This window comes from Dipodomys spectabilis, unplaced genomic scaffold (genome assembly GCF_019054845.1).
Source record: "Dipodomys spectabilis isolate Male_0828 unplaced genomic scaffold, ASM1905484v1 ptg000256l, whole genome shotgun sequence".
Classification (NCBI taxonomy): Eukaryota; Metazoa; Chordata; class Mammalia; order Rodentia; family Heteromyidae; genus Dipodomys; species Dipodomys spectabilis.
In genome coordinates this window covers 1664177-1686449 of record NW_024870933.1, presented here as the reverse complement: position 1 = coordinate 1686449, position 22273 = coordinate 1664177, and the positions used below count along the sequence as shown (strand labels likewise).

Below are 22273 nucleotides of genomic sequence, written 5' to 3'. Positions count from 1 at the left end.
TCATTTTGTATCTGGTTACTTGGAGATCAGAGTCTCAGATACTTTCTGCTTGGGCTGGCTTCAAACTGTCATGCTCAGATCTTATTCTTCTGAGTAGCTAGGAGTACAAGTATGAGCCACTGGCACTTGGTTTCAATTTTTTTTCTAAAAAGATGAATATATAAGTACTATGCTAGAAACCTGAAAAGTGGGATGACTTCCTGCCTCTCCATTATCTTCTGGTTCACGGTCTAAGAGATTCAAACAGGCATTGAAGGCTGAATAAATTAAGATGTCAGTCTGGTGACTTTCTTGCAGCTGTGATCTTTCCATTTGGTTCCCTTGATGCATGTTCTGCACAAGATGCACATCTGCTTTAAGGTTGCACTAAATTCATGTTTCTCACATCCTCAGGAGTTGTTTTTAATTCAATGAAATGTTCTGTATTTCTCTTTTTGTCCCTTCCTCTCTCTCTCTCTCTCTCTGCTTTTTAGCCTTCAATTAAGGCATATTCAGGGTTTTATTGAGGACTTAATGGGACTTAAAAAAAATAAAAGGACTTTCTGTTCTACTTGAAAGTGGGATCTTTAAGAGAGAGCTAACAGTAGACAGAAAATTTCTTCAAGTGTCATTTCAGATTTTCTCATCTTAAAGAGAAGGGGAAAATGCATCTAACTTTGCATGGAGAATTTCTTACTGAAAACAGTGTGGCTTTAGACAAGGGACCAACTGGATGATGCTTCCACACAGACATTAAGAGTGCTGGGGATTTATAATTATAATAGCCAACTTACTTTGTGCTTAGCATGATTTCAATATTAAATCATTTAATATATAAATCAAACAAACCTGATATCAAAAAAGTGATATCAGCCGGGCACTGGTGGCTTACACCTGTAATCCTAGCTACTCAGGAGAAAAAGGATTTTCTCTTACTTTATTTTGTATTTTAATACTAAACTATCTTGCCAAAGATCTTATTTACAAAATAAGATTGATGACTCAGTACTAAAGGCCTAGGAGTGTTCCAGGTTTCTGAATGTTGAGGTTTCTGATAAGTTTATCTTTACCCAAGTCTTACTTTCCTTAAGTGTAAAAGTAATAAAATAAATGATTTATCAGATCTCTTCCTGTTTTAAAATTTGCATCCCCCAAATACTGATGCTTTATGTACAGGCTTAAGAAAACTCTCAGGTACTAGGCAGAATGTGTGAAATCTCCAATAGTAAAATTAGAAATACCTGCATCTTTTTCTGAGCAAACAACACCTGTTAACTCTCGGACAAGCTCATTGTTTCCAGTTTGGTGAAGGATGTTCAGAAAAGTAGAAAACCAGTTTTCTTTCTGTACAATCCTCCTTAGTAGCTCTCTTACACCAGATTCATTTCCATTATTTTCTGCAGCAGAAATCTGTTTTAAGGAAGAAAATAAAAAGTCATTGATACATCTTCTGAATTGATTTAAGCTGGAAACATGCTTTAGAAAAACAGCAATTAAGCATCAATACAAAGGCATTTGTTCAAACACTAAAGAAAATAGCAATGCTTGTTTTCCAAATTCTGAAATCTATCAAGTAAAAAAGATCTGAGTCATGGCATGGCCTCTGCTAAATATGCTTCATTTTTTAAGCCACTGAAATATTCAACACTAACATAGGAAATAAATAATTTTATCTGGACTACTCTGAATGAGTATCTCTTCCTCTCCCTCCCTTCCTCTCTTAGCCAATTCTTTCCAGTATATCCATAGCTTATGATTTCTTTTCAGCCCATAAAGTTTATACTGTAAGAAATTAAACATTTCATATCCATTTTCTTTGTTATAAATATTATGGAAGTAATCATTGCTACCACAGGTATATGTTCTCTTGGAATATCTGCATCATATTATTGTTAGAATAAAACTTTCCCAATCTTTATTGAATGTTGAAGAAATTGGCTTCTGTGTCTTAATGTGAGATCTCTATATCCATTCATTAACATCTTTACCTTCATTCACTTTACATTTTCTATTAATCTAATAAATCATTTAAAATGTGTCATATGTATAAATCATTTTTATAATGTATTTTCCTCTAATCGAGTAAAATACATTTGCACAGAGTATTAACACAGCTAGGTTAGATCAGAAATAAATTAGGAAGTGGGTTTATAAACCGATGGTTTATACCTGTAATCAATCTTAGCTATTCAGGAGGCTGAGATCTGAGGATCACAGTTTGAAGCCAGCCCAGGTAGGAAAGTGTGTGAGATTCTTATCTCCAATTAACCCTCTAAAAGAGAAGGACCAACCCAGAGCCCTGTAGTTGTGCAGTCTTAGGAAGTTCACAATCAAAGGTAAGTTCTTTCTACTCTATCTCTCTTTTTAGGGATTGAAAGTATTCCCAATTCCACACCAGAACACAGTTTTAAGACAAGCATCAATCCAGAACCTCGTAGTTGCACAGACTATGGAGGTTCATCATCACATATATGTAGGATAATCCTAGCAGCTGAGCAGAATAGCCCAATAGCTATGAACATATGACCATATAAGATGATGCTAAGTGAAATGAACTCCAAGACGTGGACACAAGAGGTTTTTCTTTGTTGTTGTTCTCAATGTACTATGTGATTTCTTTTTTCTTTTTGTGTTTCCCCCCTATGATATATCCTCTGTTGTCACTGTATTTGATTTTGGAACCCAGGGTATAGTACATATGTTAATCTGAACTAGGGAAGGAAAGGAAACAACAAAATGGTCAGACAAAGGACAGAGTGGGAACCTATGCAACAGTGATACTCACAAGAAAATATGTGTACACTTGCGGGAGGGGGGGATTGAGGGGGAGGGAAAGAGGGAGAAAAAATGAGGGAAGGGGTAACAAGTTACACGAGAAATGTAACCACTACCTCACTTATGTAACTATAACCCCTCTGTACATCAAAGAAAGAAAGAAAGAAAGAAGGAAAACCAGAGGTGCTGCTGTGGCTCAAAGTGGTAGATCACTAGCCTTGAGCAAAAAGAGCTCAAGGACAGCACCTAGGCCCTGTCCATGACCAACAACAACAACAAAGAAATTAGGAAATCAGTGGCATCCTGTAGCATCCAGACTCACGCATCTCCCCTACTTCTACATGGGGTGTGAAGAAGAACCTGATAATAAATTTAATAGATTCTCCACCCTATTGCATGTTAAAACTACCTGTGAACATTTGAGAAATCCCAATATCAAGAAGCTACTCAGAAATTCTGATATCGTTTAGACAAACTATATTTGGGAATCCATATTTTTCCAGCATCTCATGAGACTCTAATCAGCATCCTGGATAAAAATATTTTTTTAGATATTTTTCTAAGTCTTTCCTATATGTCAACGATTCAAATGCTCAGTTTTTCACTGTAAGATTTAAGTATTTTCTGTACTGTAATTGTATTCTAAAACTTTCTAGCCCAGGGATTTATTAATATTTTTGGAACAATATCTGGCACAGACTTTGTACCAACTATTATTAGGACTGTCTAGAAAAGCATTTACTTTTACAGACATTTCACTTACAGACATTATTTAGCACAGCAAAATCTCTACTTAAGTGGTATTTTAATACTGTTAGTTACTAGTTAAGACCTCTTTAAACTTTTTTTCCAGATCAGCAATGCAAGGCACAGAAATGTTGATCTTCCTCTCAAAGGTTACAAATCTGCCAAGTGGTTGAGTGGAATTTGCTCTCATGCATTTGAGTTTAAAAGCTGGATGGTGTTCTCCTTAGCTAATAATTGTCTCCAATTTTATGGTCATTTGCTCACAAAATTGGCTAATGTGACTATTTGGACTTAAACTTTAAACAAGCATAGTGCATCTCTAGTGTAGCATTTTCTAACTACTTTCTAGCTCCTTTCCTATTTTTTTCTAGCTTCGTTGCTCCCACATGGAATTTTTAGTTTTCTCGGTATTTATAATGTTTTTCATTTCCTGATTTGAGAAGTAAATACTATAGATATAACTTACTTATATCCATTCTTATTATTATATTGTTTAATCATCTTGAAATATATCTGATAGAATAAGAAAGAATTTCTCTTAAAAGGTGAATGGGCACTATATTGAATACATCTTTAAAATTCTAGGCATAATCTATAGATTCAATTTCCTTTGAGTATTTATGTGTAAGCTTCTTTTCTACTTTGCCTTTATTGAGCCAAGGCATTTGAGTGCTGTGATGCCATTATTTTCTACAACTATTTTCATTCTGTGATTCTGTGAAATGTTAGGATTCTAAATTTGTATAATTTCCTTTTAGAATTATCATCTGTGTGTGCTTTGCTTACTCCATTTTACTATGATAGTATAATAGTATGATAGGTATTAGTTCCTAATACATAAGCATGAGTAGATAATATAGAGGTATTAGTTCTTAATACATAAGCATGATTACTGAAATTGCTGAGGTGAATATTTGGACATGAGACTATAACAGGAGGTAGAATAACTTCCTTCATATTATTAACAAATGTATGGAATATAAAATATAAGCAAACTTGTACATAACACAATTTTGGAGATCCATTAATACTGTTTTCTTCAAGCATAAAAGACAAGGATATTTTCATAAAGTTCTAACTCACTAACACAATTGTACAATGTATAAATTTTCTTTCATTTTGAATAACCTTATTAGATACCTATTTAAAATAATGAGATTTTTAATCCTATACAATTCAACTCTCACCAGCTATAAATCAGGAAGCAAAATTCACATGTGAAAAGCATTTGGTTCATGTCTTACTCTAATGAATATTTATTTTCAAATTCACATAGCTAATATTTTATTCATACCTTTTTTCTGACAAGACTCTTACCCTCTCTAATTTGCCTCGCAAAATTAGTGGGTGGAGACTTAGTTGGACACTCAACTTCGTGTTTGGATAACTGGCTGGACTGGTCATGCATCCATGGTTCTCTGGGTAAATAAATGGTTTGCAAGGTCACCAAAACTAGATGTGTCAATGCTTTCTACTAGGGCTGAAACATGCCTTTAGCAGGGGAGGTTGAAATCAAGATATAGAGAGAGGTACATATGATCACTTCTGTCTTAGAGTTTATACTGTCCATGTCTATGGATGTGCAAAACTGTCACTAGGCATCCTAACAGAAGTGGGGCAGCAAAGAAACACTTCCTTATGATGAGTGCTCATTCTGGTACATTGGTTTACAAAATGACTCATGTATGTTGCTAAGTCTTCAGCATTTAAAATAGTACCTAACATATAGTAGAGAGTAAGAAGAATGAACTCTGATTAACAATACAGCATAAGCTCTAAAGAAACACAGGCCGAGTCTATGTTTTTCTCATATCTTCTCACCACTAACATGGTGTCTGGCACAAAGATGCCACTCAAAAAATTCAAGCTGAATGGATGAATAAATCAATAAATTAAATATTTACTTTGGGTACTCATAGGACACAAAACGAAGTCTCCGATTGTTTTAAGAAGTCCTGCTATAATTGGGGGCAGGAGCTAGCAGATGGGAGTGGGAATCCTAAACCAAAATAACTGACCATGTAAAAAATCTCTGCTGGGACACAGGAAAAAGAATAAAAATAAGAGATCATTTTGAGAAGTCCTTATTACTTAGTTAAGCAAAGATTAACTCATTCCTTAATGTCTGGAAAAGCAGTTCAACAGAGCATATGTTCTTAACTCTTATTCTAGGCATCACTTTGCGAATAAATTCAAATGTCCAATCAAAAAATAAGTACTTATTGACTACCAACCTTATACCCAGTTGAGTCTAGGTTCTAAGGGTGAGAATGTTGAAAGGGGTGACATTGAACAAGATGCATTGAATTCATAAACTGCTTTGTTGAATGCAACTCCTTTGTATAACTAAAGATAATAATAGAAAAATACTGCCTTCCCCTTTAAATCAGTTTAATCCATGAATCTGAAAAAAATAGATCTCAATTTCAACCTAAGTGTTTGAAATTGTAACATTACCAGGAACTGTACAAATGAGTGATAATAAAAGCCGGTATAATCTTCATATCTCTTCAAGAGAGTTATTTATTATTTGTAAACTTTTTCATCAATAATATTTTCCATTTGATGGTTACTAAAATACTGCATAGAAAAAATTATTTTTTTTCATGAGTTGTCACAGAATGAGGGAACTTAATTCCCCAATATAAAAAGATATTTTATCCAGTTTTCCTATCATTTTTATTTTTGTTAGCGAAACATTACCAATAATTACATTATCAAGAGATTTTCCCAAATCTGATATGTCTTTTCCATTGTTCTCCATGCTTATTTTTTGAACTGATAATGCAAAAAAAAAGCATTAAAATCATTAGACTCTCACAGTTACATGCTTGTTCATTAGAGAGCCTCCAATACATAGGTGTTCAGTTCTTCAGAGCATCCTTTGAAATAGGAATCTGAGAGGAACTTTGGGTTGCTCTGGCCTTTACTGCTGTCGGTACATGAAAGTCCCTTTACTCTATGTTCTTTGTGTCAAATCCTTTGCATTACTGCTAGCTGCCTCTAAGCTTGGCAGAATCAAGAACTTGGATAAAATATAGCTGGCGGAAATTCAATCCAGGCAAGACAAAAGTGATGCTGATAGGCAGAAGTATTTAGAGTAAATAAGGAGAAGTGCTGTTTCACTGGCAATCGGGACATCGTACCACCAAACATAAACAGCTTTGTGGTGTTACTGGACTCTGTTGCTTCTGGACTTCCTCACAGCTACTGTGGCTGGAAATGCCATCTTCCATCTCCAGCTGGCTTGAAGGCTGCATACTTTGTTCCAAATTAGAATTCTGCCACAGTGATGTACACATTTGTCATATCCAGCTGGGCTACTATAATGCGTTGTAGTTGGTTTTCAATACACAAAATGACATAAACACTACAGACAACAATGTAAAGTAATTTACTTGTTAGAAAAACTGGCCAGCAAAATTAGATGCATTTTGGGGTCCTTGGATAAGCCCAGAGGCTGCTAGGTTTACAAAGGAAAATTTGCTTTTGTCACGAGAGACCAAGTAACATCACAGGCCATAGCCAATCACAGCCTAACTTTTTTTTTTCTCTTTAGCTAAGGTGTTCAAATTTCTTTCTTTTTTTTATTATTGTGAAAATACTGTACAGAGGGGTTACAATTACATGGGCAAGATAATGAGTACATTTCTTATCAAGCATTGTAGCCTCCTCCTTTGTTTCCCCTTCGTTTTCGACATAATGACTCGTACCCCTCATTGTTGCAATGGGTCCACCTGTATCCCTATTTAAATGATTTGTTTTTTCCCTTCCCCTCCACAAATTATACCAACATCAAATACAGTGAAAGCAGGGGTTATACCGTGGGGGAGGGACATACAAAGCAACAAAGAAATCATCTTATAAATATGTTAGAAACAATAGCAAGAAAGAAAAAAAACATTTGAATACATATCTTAGGGTTCATTTCCCTAACATTAACTTAACTGACCTTTTCTGCTTGATGCAGACATATACTAGTTATTGCAAATAAGGGAAACCATGAGACCTATGTTTCTTTGGGCCTGGCTTACTTCACTTAATATAATTTTTTTCCAAGTCTTTCCATTTCCTAACAAATGGGGCAATGTCATTCTTTCTGATGGAGGCATAGAATTCCATTGTGTATATATACCACATTTTCTTGATCCATTCATCTACTGAGGGGCATCTGGGTTGGTTCCATATCTTAGCTATGGTAAATAATGCTGCAATAAGCATTGTTGTGCTGGTAGCTTTAATGTGGTCTTGTTTGTAAACATTTGGGTAAATGCCCAAAAGTGGGATTGCTGGGTCATAGGGGAGCTTTATTTGGAGTCTTTTGAGGAATCTCCATACTACTTTCCAAAGTGGTTGAACAAGTTTACACTCCCATCAACAATGCAGTAAGGTTCCCTTCTGTCCAAGGAAATATATAGCTGGGATCTAGAAGCTCACAGCTGTAATTCTTTTTTTTTTTTTCCTGCTTATGTGGTGCTGAGGAATCGAACCCAGGGCCTCATGCATGAAAGGCAAGCACTTTACCACTGAGCCACCTTCCCAGCCCCACAGCCTAACTTTTGTAATAAAAATACAACTGATAAATAAAAAACTAAAATGTCAAAGTCATAACAATGAATTAACAAGGCCTTCGACTTGCAGTATTATTAGCCTACAGGCCTTTTAAGATAAGACTATTGACTTACAATTCTGTCAGATTCAAGTAAATCAGTATTTGTATAGTTCATTGTCCATTTTCCTGCATCAAAAAACTAATAAGCAGTAGATTATCTGTAAAATTTACCCTGTCAAAATGCAACCTACTAACCCCCCCCCCTTTCCTTTACTAATGAGAAAACTGAAATGAGTATCACATTTTTTCAATGAATTATGTTTAAACTGATTCCAGAAAATATGGAAACTTTGGGTAAAGAAAAAAATGTAATTATGTGTGTGGGGAAGGGATGGTTTCAAGAGAGAGAGGGAAGAGTGAGAGGAGAGATAAAAGAAAGACAGACTGACAGGCAAGGGAAATTTCCCCATTTAAACTAAGACTAAACGGGATCTGTAAAATGCAGAGTAGAAATTGGGTGAAAATTTCCTTGAAAAATGTAAGCAGTAAATACTTAGACTTTCTAGGCCATATTGTTGCTGTTCAATTGTGAAGTAACATCCAAAAATATGCAAACAAATAAATATAACTGTGCTCCAATAAAACTGTGAGCACTGAGAATTTACAATTCAGTAATCTAATAGGCTCAGTTTACCTTGTGTGCCATAGTTTGATGATCCTGTGCTATGGAACTATAATTAAATAAGTTAACGAACACATCTGAAGTACCCAATGGGTCCTAGCTCGTCCTCTGCTCTTCCTGGCAGCCCTTAAGGAAGTGTTCCACTTAGCTCAGTTTCCTCATCTGTACAGTTAATATCATTAGCACCTTCCAAGCAGTTTTGAACATCCACTGCAATAACTCATTTCAAAAAATGATACTAATTATACATAGAAAGTGTTTATAAACATTACTAGTACACATTACTCTACTCATGCTATTTATTTTGTAGAAGGATTCGAAAGTTATCTTTTAAATTTAAACTCAAAATTATGTCTTGAAGTAACTAGATACTGTCTTTTGAATGATGGAAGGGACCAAGTTTTCACCAAGAAAGCTCGAGTCCCTCAGGAAGAGGACAAATAGGCCAGCAACTTCCATTTCCCAAAGTCTCCCAGAAGGCCCAGCTTGCAAATGCATGCTCTTTCTCTCCCTCTCCCCCGCTCTGTCTCTCCACATACACACACACACACACACACACACACACACACACACACACACACACACACACACACACACACACATACATACACACCCGATTTCTGTCTTCAGTTGTCAACAGCTCCTGTTCCACACACTGATCCAAGACATCTCTGACCAGGAGCCGGTCCACCAAGGTGGGCTGAAGGAGGTTCAGCAACTGCAGACATTCATCATGAGCAGTCTCCAAGGATGGGGAGGGTAAGTCGGTGAGCTCAGGGTTCATATAGCAGGCAGCTAGGCGGTTGCCCGCTCTCCTGAGGGCTTCCACAAACTCCTGAGTCCAGCCCAGGGGCCAGGCCTCCTTCTCCAACGTGTTGAGAAGCAGTTCGGCCGCGGGGGTGTTTCCATGGGTGGCAGCTGTCCTCAGAATTCGCTCTTTGACTTCTCCACTCAGAAAGGTTAGGTAGTCCAGCACAGGCTCCACCTGGATGTACATTTTCACTCTGGCCCTGAAGCACGAGATGAGATAGCGAAAACTCTTGTCGGAGGAGTGCCCATTTGACATCTTTCCTTGTCAGGGAAAAGGCAGAGGGTTCTCTCAACCACGGCGTCAACAGGTGTGCCAGCTCTTTGGCCTGGGAGTTTCAGAATCTCCAGCACTGAGCCTAACAGTCGGATGCCTGCAGGGCCGCCAGGTGGGCGCTGGAGCGTGGTAGCTCGTTCAGGCTGAGATGCAGCCAGGCAGGTTTGAGGGACCTGCGCCTTTTCTTGGGCTCTGCCTGAGCTTTGCGTCTGCACCCTCTGTGAAGAGCTCTCGCTTCCTGCGTCCTCAGGGTTTTTATGCTTTTGCCAGCCTGGTTTCTGTTTCGATTCTCTTCTTCAAGACTTTCCAAACGTAATCTTCTTCTGGGCGGGAAGTGAGTTTCGCTGGGGAGGAGCCAACCTTTGGCTGGAAAGGAGCGATCTTTGGTCCTGGACACCATGGGGAATAGAAAAGGAAAGCAACTGATTTTCCTGGGCAATTCTCCTTTGGTTGCTATTTGGCTGGTGCTTGAGAAGTTCTGACCTTTGGGTCAGCTAAAGTGTAACAGGCTCAAACACGTGTGATTTGGGACTTTCCACCAGAAAAGTGAGGAGATACAGTCGCCAGATCTTGAAAGGAGCCGGGAGTTGCCCTCCGCAGAGGGGCGGACTTCAGGCAGGAGGGGAAGAGGTAAAGTGGAAAGCTCTTTTGCCAGAATTGTGGAACCCCAGGAGGAAGTCACCTCTGTACCCTTTCTAAAATAAACCTGTGGATGCCTGGGAACTAATTTGTTCCTCTGGGAATTAGAGTGTGAGTAGGCAAAGGCGAGTATTAAATACTATCTCTTGCTTAGATTATTAGTATTTTTACAGCTTTGATCTTTGATCTGGACCCGGTGAGGGACAAGCAGAGGAATTTTACGGACGAACTCAATTCATGAGGAAGCAACCCCTGAAGAGTTCCTACTTCCCAGCCTATCCTTCAGATTCTCCATTTTCATTTACTTTTGTCGATATCCCAGTTTCCTTCTTCTTTTTCCCCCCTCTCTGCACTCTCTCACTCTCCCTCTTGCTTTCCCTCCCCCTCTTCCTCCTCCTCCTCCTTCTTCCTCTTTCTTCTTCTTCTTCTTTTTCCTCCTCCTCCTCCTCCTCCTCTTCCTCCTTCTTTTTCTTCTCCGTCTCCTCCTTCCTCTTCTTCTTCCTCTTCCTCTTCTCCCTCTTCTTCTCCTTCTTCCTCTTCCTCTTCTTCTGCTTCTTCCTCTTCTGCTTCTGGTTCTTCTCCCCCCCTCTCTCTACTCTCTCTCTTTTCTTTCTTTTAATTGAGATTTGAACCCAGGACTTTGAGCTTGCTGGACAGACTCTCTTACCAATGAGCCATGCCTCTAGTCCTCCCATATTTTTTAATAGACAACTTCCTTTTAATAAAACAAAACAAAACAAAAAAATCCCCAAGCAACTTATTTTTGATATAGCTGCCATTCTTTTCTTGGATTCAATACAGCAAGTTTTGGCTGAAGCTTCTAGGAACTTAATTAGCAACTAATGTACCAACTTGTAGTAAACATCAACATTTGTCTATGTCACAAGAGGAAAAAAAAAGACATTCACACTGAAAAATGGCAACTTCATTTCAGTACAGAAGCCACAGGAATGGAAGTACCTAAGGTTGTTTTTCACAAAGGAGGCAATCAGCAGCTTAGAGGTGATTGGGGTGGTGATAGCAGTATATAACATCATAATTAGAACCTCATGGTCCAGAGTTATATGGAAGATGGAGGGGTCATTCAGGCTACCAAGACATATGTAGAAAAAATAATCTGTTAGCAAAGCATACTCAGTGAAGTCTGGATAATATAGGGAAGGAAGTTCAATGGCACTGTGGAAAAAGTAAGCAACTTGCAGTTTTCAGACTAGTTACTGGAGGTGTATAAAATCACCTAATAAGTATTTATAACATGTGGTCTTGTTGTGTTCTCTAAGTATATTATGTAGCTAAAACTTTTTCTCCCTGCAAGGCTAGTAAGCTGTTTGAAGAAAGGACATAGAAATACTAGGTCCTTGATGATTTCTTCTCCAAATATGAGTTTTTAGTTGTTTCTAGCAACTGGCCTGATGTCCAACTCACAGATAAAATTAGTGAAATGAATGAGTGCATGGATACTTAGCCTTGAGAAACTGTATTTTCCATTTCTTCATAAAACCTGTTGCTTCTTTTACTTTGATTTTGGGAGTTGACTTTGTACCAAGCAGGAAAAGAATCAAATATGTTGTTCCTACACAAGCATTCAAATAATTAATTTTAGTTAGTGGGTTTAAAGAGGTATATATTTTAAGGCTTCTTAAAAATACACTTTCAGCTCCCTACCTGCCTGTATGTTTCATTCAATATGTTAAAACAAACACACAAACTGAGCAACCAACCCCAATTCATTCTGTTTCCTTCTGTCTTTTGGTTTCTGAGGAATGAGGAAGGGTTGCAGGATATGGATAGGAAATATACTGTCCTGAAAGTGAGTAGGTCAAAAGTAGATATTTAAGTATTTGGTATTAAAATTATACCATTCATTCATTCAATTGCTTAAAATCCTGCAGATGCCAATGGTTCATATTTATAATCTTAGCTACTCAAGGGCTGATGGCTGAGAATTGTGGCTGAAAGTCAGCCTAGGCAGAAAATCTTATCTACAGTGAACTAGCAAAAAGGCAAAACTGGAGGTGTGGCTCAAGTGGTAGAGGCCAGTCCTGAGGGAAAAAGTCATGCAAGAGCTACATGCCCCAAGTACACACCACACACCACACACACACACTCACACACACACACACACACACACACACACACACACTACTATGAGGAGGCCAGTTCTATTGCAATTAATAAAATAAATATGCTTCCTATTTTTATGGAGCTCATAATCTGTAAGTAACAACTACAAAATATCCAACTTTCCAGATAAATATAAATGCTATAAAGACTATGGTAAGATCCAGATAAAAATATATGCTAGTAACTTAGTCTAGTTTTCCATGTAGCTGACTTTCTTGAACTTTGATTACCAGCATTACATAATGACCTTCAGGATCAATTCTTAATCGTTTTCAAGTCTGTGTCACTCTGCCTCACAATTAAGAAATGAGGACTGACAATATGTTGAAAAACGAACTTTAGAATTTGGAGGAGGAGGGGAGTATAGTTGTGGAGGTGGGAGGGAAGGGATGGTAGGGCAAAAACAAAGGAGGAAGTAACAATGCTTGATAGGAAATGTACTCATTACCATGCTCATGTAACTGTAACCCCTCTGTACAGTATTTTTATAATAAAAATGTATGAAAAAAAGAAATGAGGACTGAGCATGGTGAGAGATCCCTTGAGAAAACAGAATGGAACTTCTCTTTAAGAAACTACTACCCTTTGTAGAATGACTTAAAGATAATAAAAATAAATAATTTAAAAAGAATCCACCACCATTTCAATAATATAAACAGGACTTCTGTTAGTGGATGGTATAATCCCTGTTGTTACTGTATTTGATTCCGGTGTCCTGCATCTTGTATATACTCTTTTCTAATTTGGGGATGGGAGGTGAAATAACAAAATGATGAAATAAGGTTACAGGATGACCCATTGTAACAACAAAATGTACAAGATACTATGTTGAAAACGAACTTTACAGCTTTGTGGGGGGGGGGCAGGGAGGAGTTGGAAAGATGGGGAAGGAAGGGATGGTAGGGGCAAAACAAAGGAGGGGGTAACAATACTTGATAGGAAATGGACTCATTACCTTGCTCATGTAACTGTAACCCATCTGTAAAGTATCTTTACAATAAATAAACATATATATGTTAAAAAGGCAAGCCACAATTAGTTATTTCTCTTTCTTTTTCTTAGACCTGTTGTTGAATCTTTTTTATTTCCAGTATACATTTCAGGTTCCATCAGTTTTTAGACATCTTTTGGCATTTTGTTGGGTAAGTGGTGATTCAGGAAAATACTGTATGCTGGGACATTGGGACCTTGAACTTGCTAGGCGTGGCTGATATTCTAGTGTTTGAGCTTTCCCCTATCTAGTCCTTTTAAGCTTTAGTTATTTTCCAGGTAGGATCTTTAATTTTGCTAGAGTCAGCCTCAGACCATGATCCTCTTGCCCGTAATCTCCTAACCTAGCTGAGGTCACAGGCCTATGCACCACTATTACTGGTTTGTTGACAGAGATAGGATCTTGCCAACATTTTTCTGTGAGTGACACTAACCTTGCCAGAATTTTGATCTTGTATTTCTCATCTTCAGAACCACGGGGCAATAAATTTTGGGTCTCTATAAATTTTCTTGTCTCAGGTATTTTGTTTTAGCATCAATAATATCCTGAGACATGTATGGATATATGTATGTGTGTATGTATGTATCATGTATTTTCGCTTTTCCTTGCCTGTTAAGGATTATTTGGAAAATGGGATTCTGTTTGTTAGGCATAGTCCTGAGTTATTTATAATTTCATTTTGGTCAATGCTATGATCAATATGGACATATAGTCTCAGTAATTCATTAACAGACATGATGTAGTTTGGACCATTCATCTGACATTTGAGACAAGACATTTGGGTTAGAACACAAAGCATATTCTATATTATAGAAAATATGCTACTTCTTGACTGTAGTACCCTGGACATTTGAGAGCATAAATTCTTAACTAGTATTTGTAAAACTGGATCCCATATTAATCCAACTGAAATACATACATACACACATATACCCACACACAAAGTCTATAAACTGGGGAGAAAGTAACAAACATGCGGACTCTGATTTGGAGTTACATTGGTAGAATGCTTGCTTAACTCTTGCCTGTCACTTACAGACATGCTAATTCTCCAAGCAAAGAGAAGGACAGAAAGCAACTCTTGTATCATTCAAAAACATATGAGTGGATTTTCTTACACTTTTAAAAGTCATGATGAGAAAACTTAGGGATTCATATCAGGAAATTTAACTTCTATACAATCATAACACACAACCATTTTGTTACATATTATTCATCCCCCAGTTGGCTAATGTTATAAGTGAGGAGATTCCATATGCTTTTAGTGATACCTTATGAAGTGATGGACAGAGTATATATTCTGGATGAGGCTTTGGGTCATACTGCATTTCAAAAAGCAGATCTACTTTTAGTGCTTTTATACTTTTGGGTTACATATTTTGGGAAGTGTATTTGCAGATCTCTGAACAGAGAGACTAAACATGGTATATAAGAAATTCTTGAAAAATGGAATTACTGTATCAAAGCCTCCTTAGATTATCTCAATTTACATATCTGAACTCAGTAAGTAATGATACAGGCTAAGCCGATGCCTTTATCCTATGAAGTTATCAATGCTGGAAAGTTGGGCACGCACTGAAAAGTGTAGAGCCTTTTGTTGATGATGAGATTAGCTTCTACTGTTATAAATGAAAAAAGGATGAGAGAAGGTAGTAAATTAAGGAAAATATGATATATCTATTCACTGAGAATTCTAGTTTATACCACTTTATATTGTAAAATTATACTGCATATAAAAATATTTCCTGGTTTTAATTTCCAGATCAATTAATATTTTACTCACCTGACTTCTTGGTTAATGTATATGCACTGTATTTGTTTGGGTATTTGTTTTGAGAATATATAGGTTTAGCCACTCTCTGTTTGAATAGTCATATCAGACCTTTAGAAGTTTTCATATTTTTAGAAGGCATTGATGATAGATGGTTTCATTCAATTTACTTATTTCTCCTCCAAATCACAAAAGTAACTTCAAAAAACATATTTATATTAGATGAGAGATTTTTCTTTTGTGTAATCTAGTGGACAAGATTATTTTATCTCTCTAAACGATCTGCTCAATAATATTTTAAGTTGAATGATTTATGGTTTTAATAGGTAGACAAGAATAAATAAAGCTGCAGGCATGGACTGTGAGTGATTAGATGACTTATATGCCCATAAATGTGCTGTATGCTGTTTCTTGGAATTAAGAATATTATTCACACTTAATGTTGTCAAACACCCACAAACTACAGAGGAAAAAAAAAAGAAACAAACTTCAAATTCACTTCATGAAAGGCATCCTAACCTGACCTTAGTTATCAGATGGAACCAGATCCTGCCTACAGCTCAATATGTGTCTGAGGTCAGACTCAAGAACAGTGTCACATCCAGTGTTTTCTTAGCCTTCTCAGTCCTGTTTCCTGTAAATAAGTTTCCTCTGTCGCCACCTTGTGGGGTTTTCATGTTCAAATCTTAACTTCACTGGAAGAAATTAAGCTGAAAACAATCATGATTCTACATACTAGTCCAGAGATGTTACTCGATAGAAAAACAGGTAATCAATAGTTCACACTGGAAAGCTAAAACCATGGTTATAATTTAGTTTGAAGTACACATATTAAAGCAAAGAGAGTAACCTTCTACCTCATTACCCATACTGAATAGCTATGCCCAATCTTGAGAAAGTAAAATCACTTAAAATCAAGCTGCTCTCAAGTGTAAAACATAATCTAAAAATTAAGAAAAGAGAGAGAAAGAGTAATATGGGAGGAATAATTGAGAATGTAAAAAGAAGTGACACCGACCAAGAAGCACTGTACTCACAAAATGCTCTGTTTAACTGCAACTCATATGTACATCCTTAAAGAAAATAAAACTATGCAGAAAAAAGTGTGAAAAACAAAATTCTAAGATAACAAAACTACATTACCCAGGGCTCATTCCATGATCAGAGGATAAGAGGTTAGTGTCTATATGTTAGGAACTTATGTTATACATTAGCCATCACCAAGCCTCTATACAGGGCTAATTATCAAGACTCTCTGCCCCTCCTCCCACCTTCTTTCTGTTACCCCACAGCATCTAGGGCTTCCTTCCACACTGTACTTGCTTCACTGTGATGCAATTACATTTCAATGTATATGCCATTCCTAATAAGTCTAAGCTCCACAAGACTAGGCAACACATCTTCACCTTTCTCAATTCTCTTACCTCTCCAACAGCAGTGGAGAGTTTAACACATAGGAGGAATGACTGTTTAATGAATACTGTGTGCTGGGGTTGAAGGAATATAAGATCAATGTGTAATGATATCTAGCTGTTTGTATGTTACCACTTTAATTTTTAAGGTCTACGAAATTAACTTTTTTGATGTCTAAAAACTGGTCTGGCACTTTCTCCCCCTCAATTTGTCTTTCTTTTCTTTACTTTCTTTTCTTTTTTTCCTTTCTTCCCTTCCTTCTTTCTTTATTTATGTCTTATAAAAATTACCCCAGATTGTAGGAAAAAAAACCACCCATCGCCAAACATTGTTTTGTGGTATTAGCTCCTTTCCCACAAAAGAGAAAGTTACAGTTAAAGCTGATCAATTTAAGCTATCAATATATCCCACCTTCTAGTCACAGTAATTAGGTGATGGGCAGATAACCCACTTAGGACCTAAGAAGAAAATGAAAATTCTCTATAGTTACTTGGAACAATGGGCTAATGATCCATTAAGAGTAGGTCCAATACTTCCTCATGTCCCACAGACAAAGGCAGAGAGCACAGCTGGAAATATGAAGTCCAGATAAAGCCTAATCTGAAGCCAAGCCTGGGCTTTGGGTCACCAGAGATAAAAAGACAATAAATTTTCTTGTTTACAGACATTGAACTGAGTTTTCTGCCATGATATTAAGAGGATTGATAAGGAATATCAATGTTTTGCAAAAGAAAGCAAGTTCCAAAGAAACTACTTGCATTGTAAGAGCCAATGTCACACAGACAGTAGATGAAATGAGTCAGTTAATTCTTACTGTACACTTCCCCTAAGAATTTAACATAGGAAATTATGAGGAGAACCAGTAACATATTCTTTGATATCAGGGTATAAGAATTAGTGAAACAGAAAAATTTGAAAGATCAGTGCTAGTTCATGGACAAGTCAAATTCTTGTATTGTTATTAATTTATTATCTGTCTGCTGGCATGAAAAGATAGTATATCGTCACAAGCTTTTCCAATAGATATTAGCCTTGTTTGCCTCTAAATGTTCCTTAACTTGGGTGTATATTCATTTAAAAGAATATATAGAATGGCATTTTACATAGGAAATTTATTAAAAATAATCATGATCATGTCTACTGACATACCTGAATGTTTTTGTCCCACATTCTTAACCAGCCTTTTTTATGTAGCTTCTTTTCATTTAGTAATAGTTTTCTGATACAATTAGTTACAATATTATTAGAGAATTTATGGGTAAACTCTTACAAAAAGAAGCTGTTGCTAGGTTACATCTTCTCTTCCCCCTTTGCTTTCTTCTCTCCTTTTCTCCTGGTCTGGTTGCTATAGTTTCCCTTGTAGTGTTATGGCCCTTAGGATAATCTTGGTGGCTGAATATGAAAACCTAGGCTTTTCTCCTTCTCTTTCTGTCATTTTCCCCTCACCCAACCAATGTGTAGCCTAGTTGTTCAGTTATATATTTTTATTTGATTAAAAACAGATGTAGCATTACCATAAATGTTCTATAAATATTTGCTTTATGTAACTGATCTGAACTTTTTTCCTTCTTACATAATAATTGCATAGATTGTGATGCTAACTGAAGAGCTATTAGGTTTGGGTAGGTATTAGTAAGTATAGGTTTAGAACTTCTTTTAGAAGTACTTAATAAATTCCAGTTGCCCTGAAGATGCCCTCTCCACCCTTCTTGAAATAACATTGTTTCCTGGGAGACTGACCTTGATTGACAGCATCAGTGATTTTCCTTTCCCTCTGGCTTCTGATTGGACTCAGTGAATAGAATCATTGGCAGGAGATCTGAGTCAGGAAGAGTAGAGTTTAGTATTTAGTCTCTTATTTCATTCAGTTTCATCATTTATCTGTCTACTAAAGGTCAAGTTTCAGGGAACCCTCTTCATGGGGAAACTGCATCCAGGTATCAGCGGCTGAATCATTGTCTTACAGATACTATAGTGGCCTTACTGTTTGTAGTGGGATGCTATATTATCCCTTATTGCTGTCTCATACCTATATCAATACCTTTGTAAATAGTGACTTAAAAATCCATAAGTGTGTTTAAACAAAGCCATTCTTGGAAATGGATGTAGCAGTAACTGAGCTTTACCGTTAAAGAACAAGAAGCCAGGTCAGTATTTGAGGTAAGTTTGAAGAATCTTAACTAATTCCAAGACTGGGGTTCTTGCACCTACTCTGCATTCTCCTGAAGCCAACATTAATCCCAGAATCTTCATCTACATTGGCACATATCATGACTTTGCAGGAAGTAAAGGAGCTTTTTCTTTTTATTTAATTTCAGTTTCTAAGTTTGGATAACGTGAAGAATTAAGGATATTATAATTTCATCCTTATATTTTGGTCATATCAAAAAATCTAAGAATGTGACTTCATTTACCTGCATTTGTTGACAAACCACAATAAGCACTGTGGGTTGTCATTTTGCTAGCATAAAAAATAATCAGGTTTTTTTTTTTAAAAAAAACAAGTATTTTGAGACTATTTACATCTGTTTTTGCTTTAACAATGCAACCTAGTACTATATGATTTTCCTTATATAATGTAACTGCTGCTACTTACCTCCACGGTAGTTGTAAAGGTGAAATGTGACAACATGCACTATAGCTGTTCAAACATCATTAGACTGGAAGAATCACTAGGCTCTAATTTCTTCATTCTTATTACTAGCTCTCATTCCCACTAATAGCTTGACAAAAAGGGAGACTTTTATTTCACACATACATTAAGTATCTGAGGATTAGTAGAGAAGGATGATGTCAGCCTTTACAGTAAACTATGTTATCTGTACACAAACTAAATGCTATTTGTGAGTGTGTGACTTGACTTTAAAATTTTAATCATTTTTGTCAAACATTGCTTGAATAATCGGTTACTGAGGTTAATAATTGTTGCTGCTCTTACTGAGCATTAGTTGTATATACATATTATGATTAAAAAGTACTCAGCATTTGCATTGAACCCAATTTGCTTTGTAGGACTAAATCACCAATGTGAGGATGTGTGAGGAAACCTGTGAAGAGCCCTGTTGACACTTTTCGAATGTGTGCAGTTTGTTAAATTGCTTTAAAGTTTGTGATTCTGCCAAAAGGAAAAGAAACTTAATTTACTAGAATTAGAAGCAGAAACTGTTGTTGAAAGCTTAGCTAGGGAAAGGTCATGGTGTCAACTGGTTAATTGAGGTAATAAATGGCAAATAGTATTTTAAAATAAATACGCTTTTTATTGTAAAACTACTGTACAGAAGGGTTACAGTTACATGAGCAAGGAAATGAGTACCAAGTCGTATTTTTTTAATCTTTTATTTTAGACGTTTACTCTTTTCTTTCTGTCCTCACAGGTGGGCAGTAGCCTTTAGGCAGTCTTTCATGAAAGAAACTGGCTCTTACAATGAAATATGGTTGAAACTCAATGGCTTCATTTGCTGCTGCCTTTTCTTGACATTTGTATTCTTTATTCTTTACATGTATGCTATTTGCATACATATAACCCTTCACTATTCCACACCAGAAACAATTAGGATGATTTCTGAAATATGATTCTATGTAACACACATATATGTAAAAGAAATCCACATGAATAAGCATGGTATAAATAAATTCTTTTTGTTGTTGTTGTTGTTGGTCTTGGGACTTGAATTCTGGGCTTGGGTGCTATCCCTCCATTCTTCAGCACAAGGCAAGTGCTCTCCCGCTTTAGCCAAAACACCACTTCTGGTTTTCTAGTGGTTTTTATTAGAGATAAGAGTCTCACAGACTTTCCTGCCTGGTCTGGCTTTTGAACTGTGATCCTCAGATCTTAGTCTCTTGAGTAGCTAGGATTACAGGAGTGAGCCACCGGCGCCTGGCTAAATAAATTCTTGTGTGATAACATGACAATAGACCTTCTTCCTTACCTTTCAGATTCTGTGTGGGACAGATTAAATTGAATCTCTCCACAAATTCATGTGCTTGAACTATAACTCCTGATAATAGTATTTAGAGATGAGGCTTTTAAGTGGTCATTGGGTTAGATAAGGTCATAAAGTGGTTTCTCTACTAAGATTAGTGCACCTACCAAGCAGATATGGTATTAGGACTTAGGGAGACAGCAGCTGTTCGCAAGGATTGACCCATGTTCATGCACTAACCCAAGAAATCTTGATCTTAGAATTCCAGTTTATAGAATAATGAGAAACAAATCGTTTAAGTTGTTTGCATTATGGTATTCTGTCATTAGACCATGAGCCGAATAAGACACTGTGTGAGCTTTCTCAAGTGCTACACAGATATAGAAGTTACCATAATTATTTTGCATATGTAATAAGCTATATATTTAATCCACTGAGTCATAAAGTTAATTCTAACATTCATTGATTTTTTTTTTGAGCAATGATGCCAAGAAGGCATTAATTTCTCAGGCCCCTTCCACTTTCGTAGCCAGCAGTATCAATTAGTTCTCAGTTAAAATTGTTCTGGATCAGTTTTCCAGCCTAGGAGTGTGGTGGAGAGTTGTTTGTCATTTCTCAATGGTTGATTCATATGAAGGGAAGAATAAAACACAGTCCCTGAAGAGTATTGAGTGGTTTGCAGCAGGACTCACTTGTTCAATTATTCATTTCCAGACTAACAATTCGTCTGAGCCAGTCAGTTAATCTCACAGACAATTCAAACTTAACATGTTCAATACTGATTCTTGATTTGGTTCCATCTCAAATAGCTGCTTCTGCAGGTTTCCCCAGGATATTAAAGGGAAAATTTAGAAGCTTAAGGAAATACTTCTGGTTTTACCTTACTACTAGACTAACAATCTCCATTTCTCCCCATACTTTGTAGGCTACAAACAGATTGTTCACAGATCTTGCTTCAGTTTACAATCACCACAGCAGAATGAACAATCTTTTCTAAATTAAGTCATACTATGTTCCATAGTGGTTTGCTGTGTCACCTAGAGTAGGAATAGAAGATGTGAGAGAAAAGATCTGCTTCAATGGCCCTGCTCTATAATTATTTCTACTACTCTCTAGTTAGCTTAATCTACTCCAAAGCCACAGGACTCCTAGCCATTATCAAACAGTTCACTCAAACTCCTGCTTTGGGAATTTAGCTTTAATATTTCCTGGCACTTTTTTTCTGACAGATATCTATGAACACAACCTGCTCATGTCCTTCAGGTTATTGTTCTAAATTTACCTTTATAATGAGGCTATGTTTAGTATTCTATTTAATCCTGTGACTTATTCTGTCATTTTCCAACCCGTAATTTTCATTTTTTCCCAGTAGCACTTATCATCTTTTTACATACTGTGTAATTTCCATATTCATTGTCTTACTATTACTGTCTTTTCTCCTTGTTTGAATGTAAGCTCTTCACTGGCATGAACAATCACTCCTCCTCCTCTTTAATGCTGTATTTTTTTTTCCTATCTAAAGTAGTGTTATATTACATGTGTTCAATAACTCACTGCTGAATAAATAAATTGGGCAATGTAATTAGTTAACAC

General features: G+C 36.6%; 1 protein-coding gene across 1 annotated transcript in view; it reads right to left on the bottom strand.

Annotated features, from left to right (window-relative positions):
- The window catches only part of Ifih1 (interferon induced with helicase C domain 1), a 54492-nt gene extending 44450 nt beyond the window's left edge, over window positions 1–10042 (bottom strand). Inside the window, exons 1-2 of the mRNA XM_042699487.1 lie at window positions 9349–10042; window positions 1221–1389 (exon numbers count right to left, since the gene is read on the bottom strand). Coding sequence (XP_042555421.1) covers window positions 1221–1389; window positions 9349–9801 — 622 coding nt within the window. The 5' untranslated portion in view covers window positions 9802–10042. The remainder of the gene's footprint in view (window positions 1–1220; window positions 1390–9348) is intronic.
- Between the last annotated feature and the right edge of the window lie 12231 nt (window positions 10043–22273).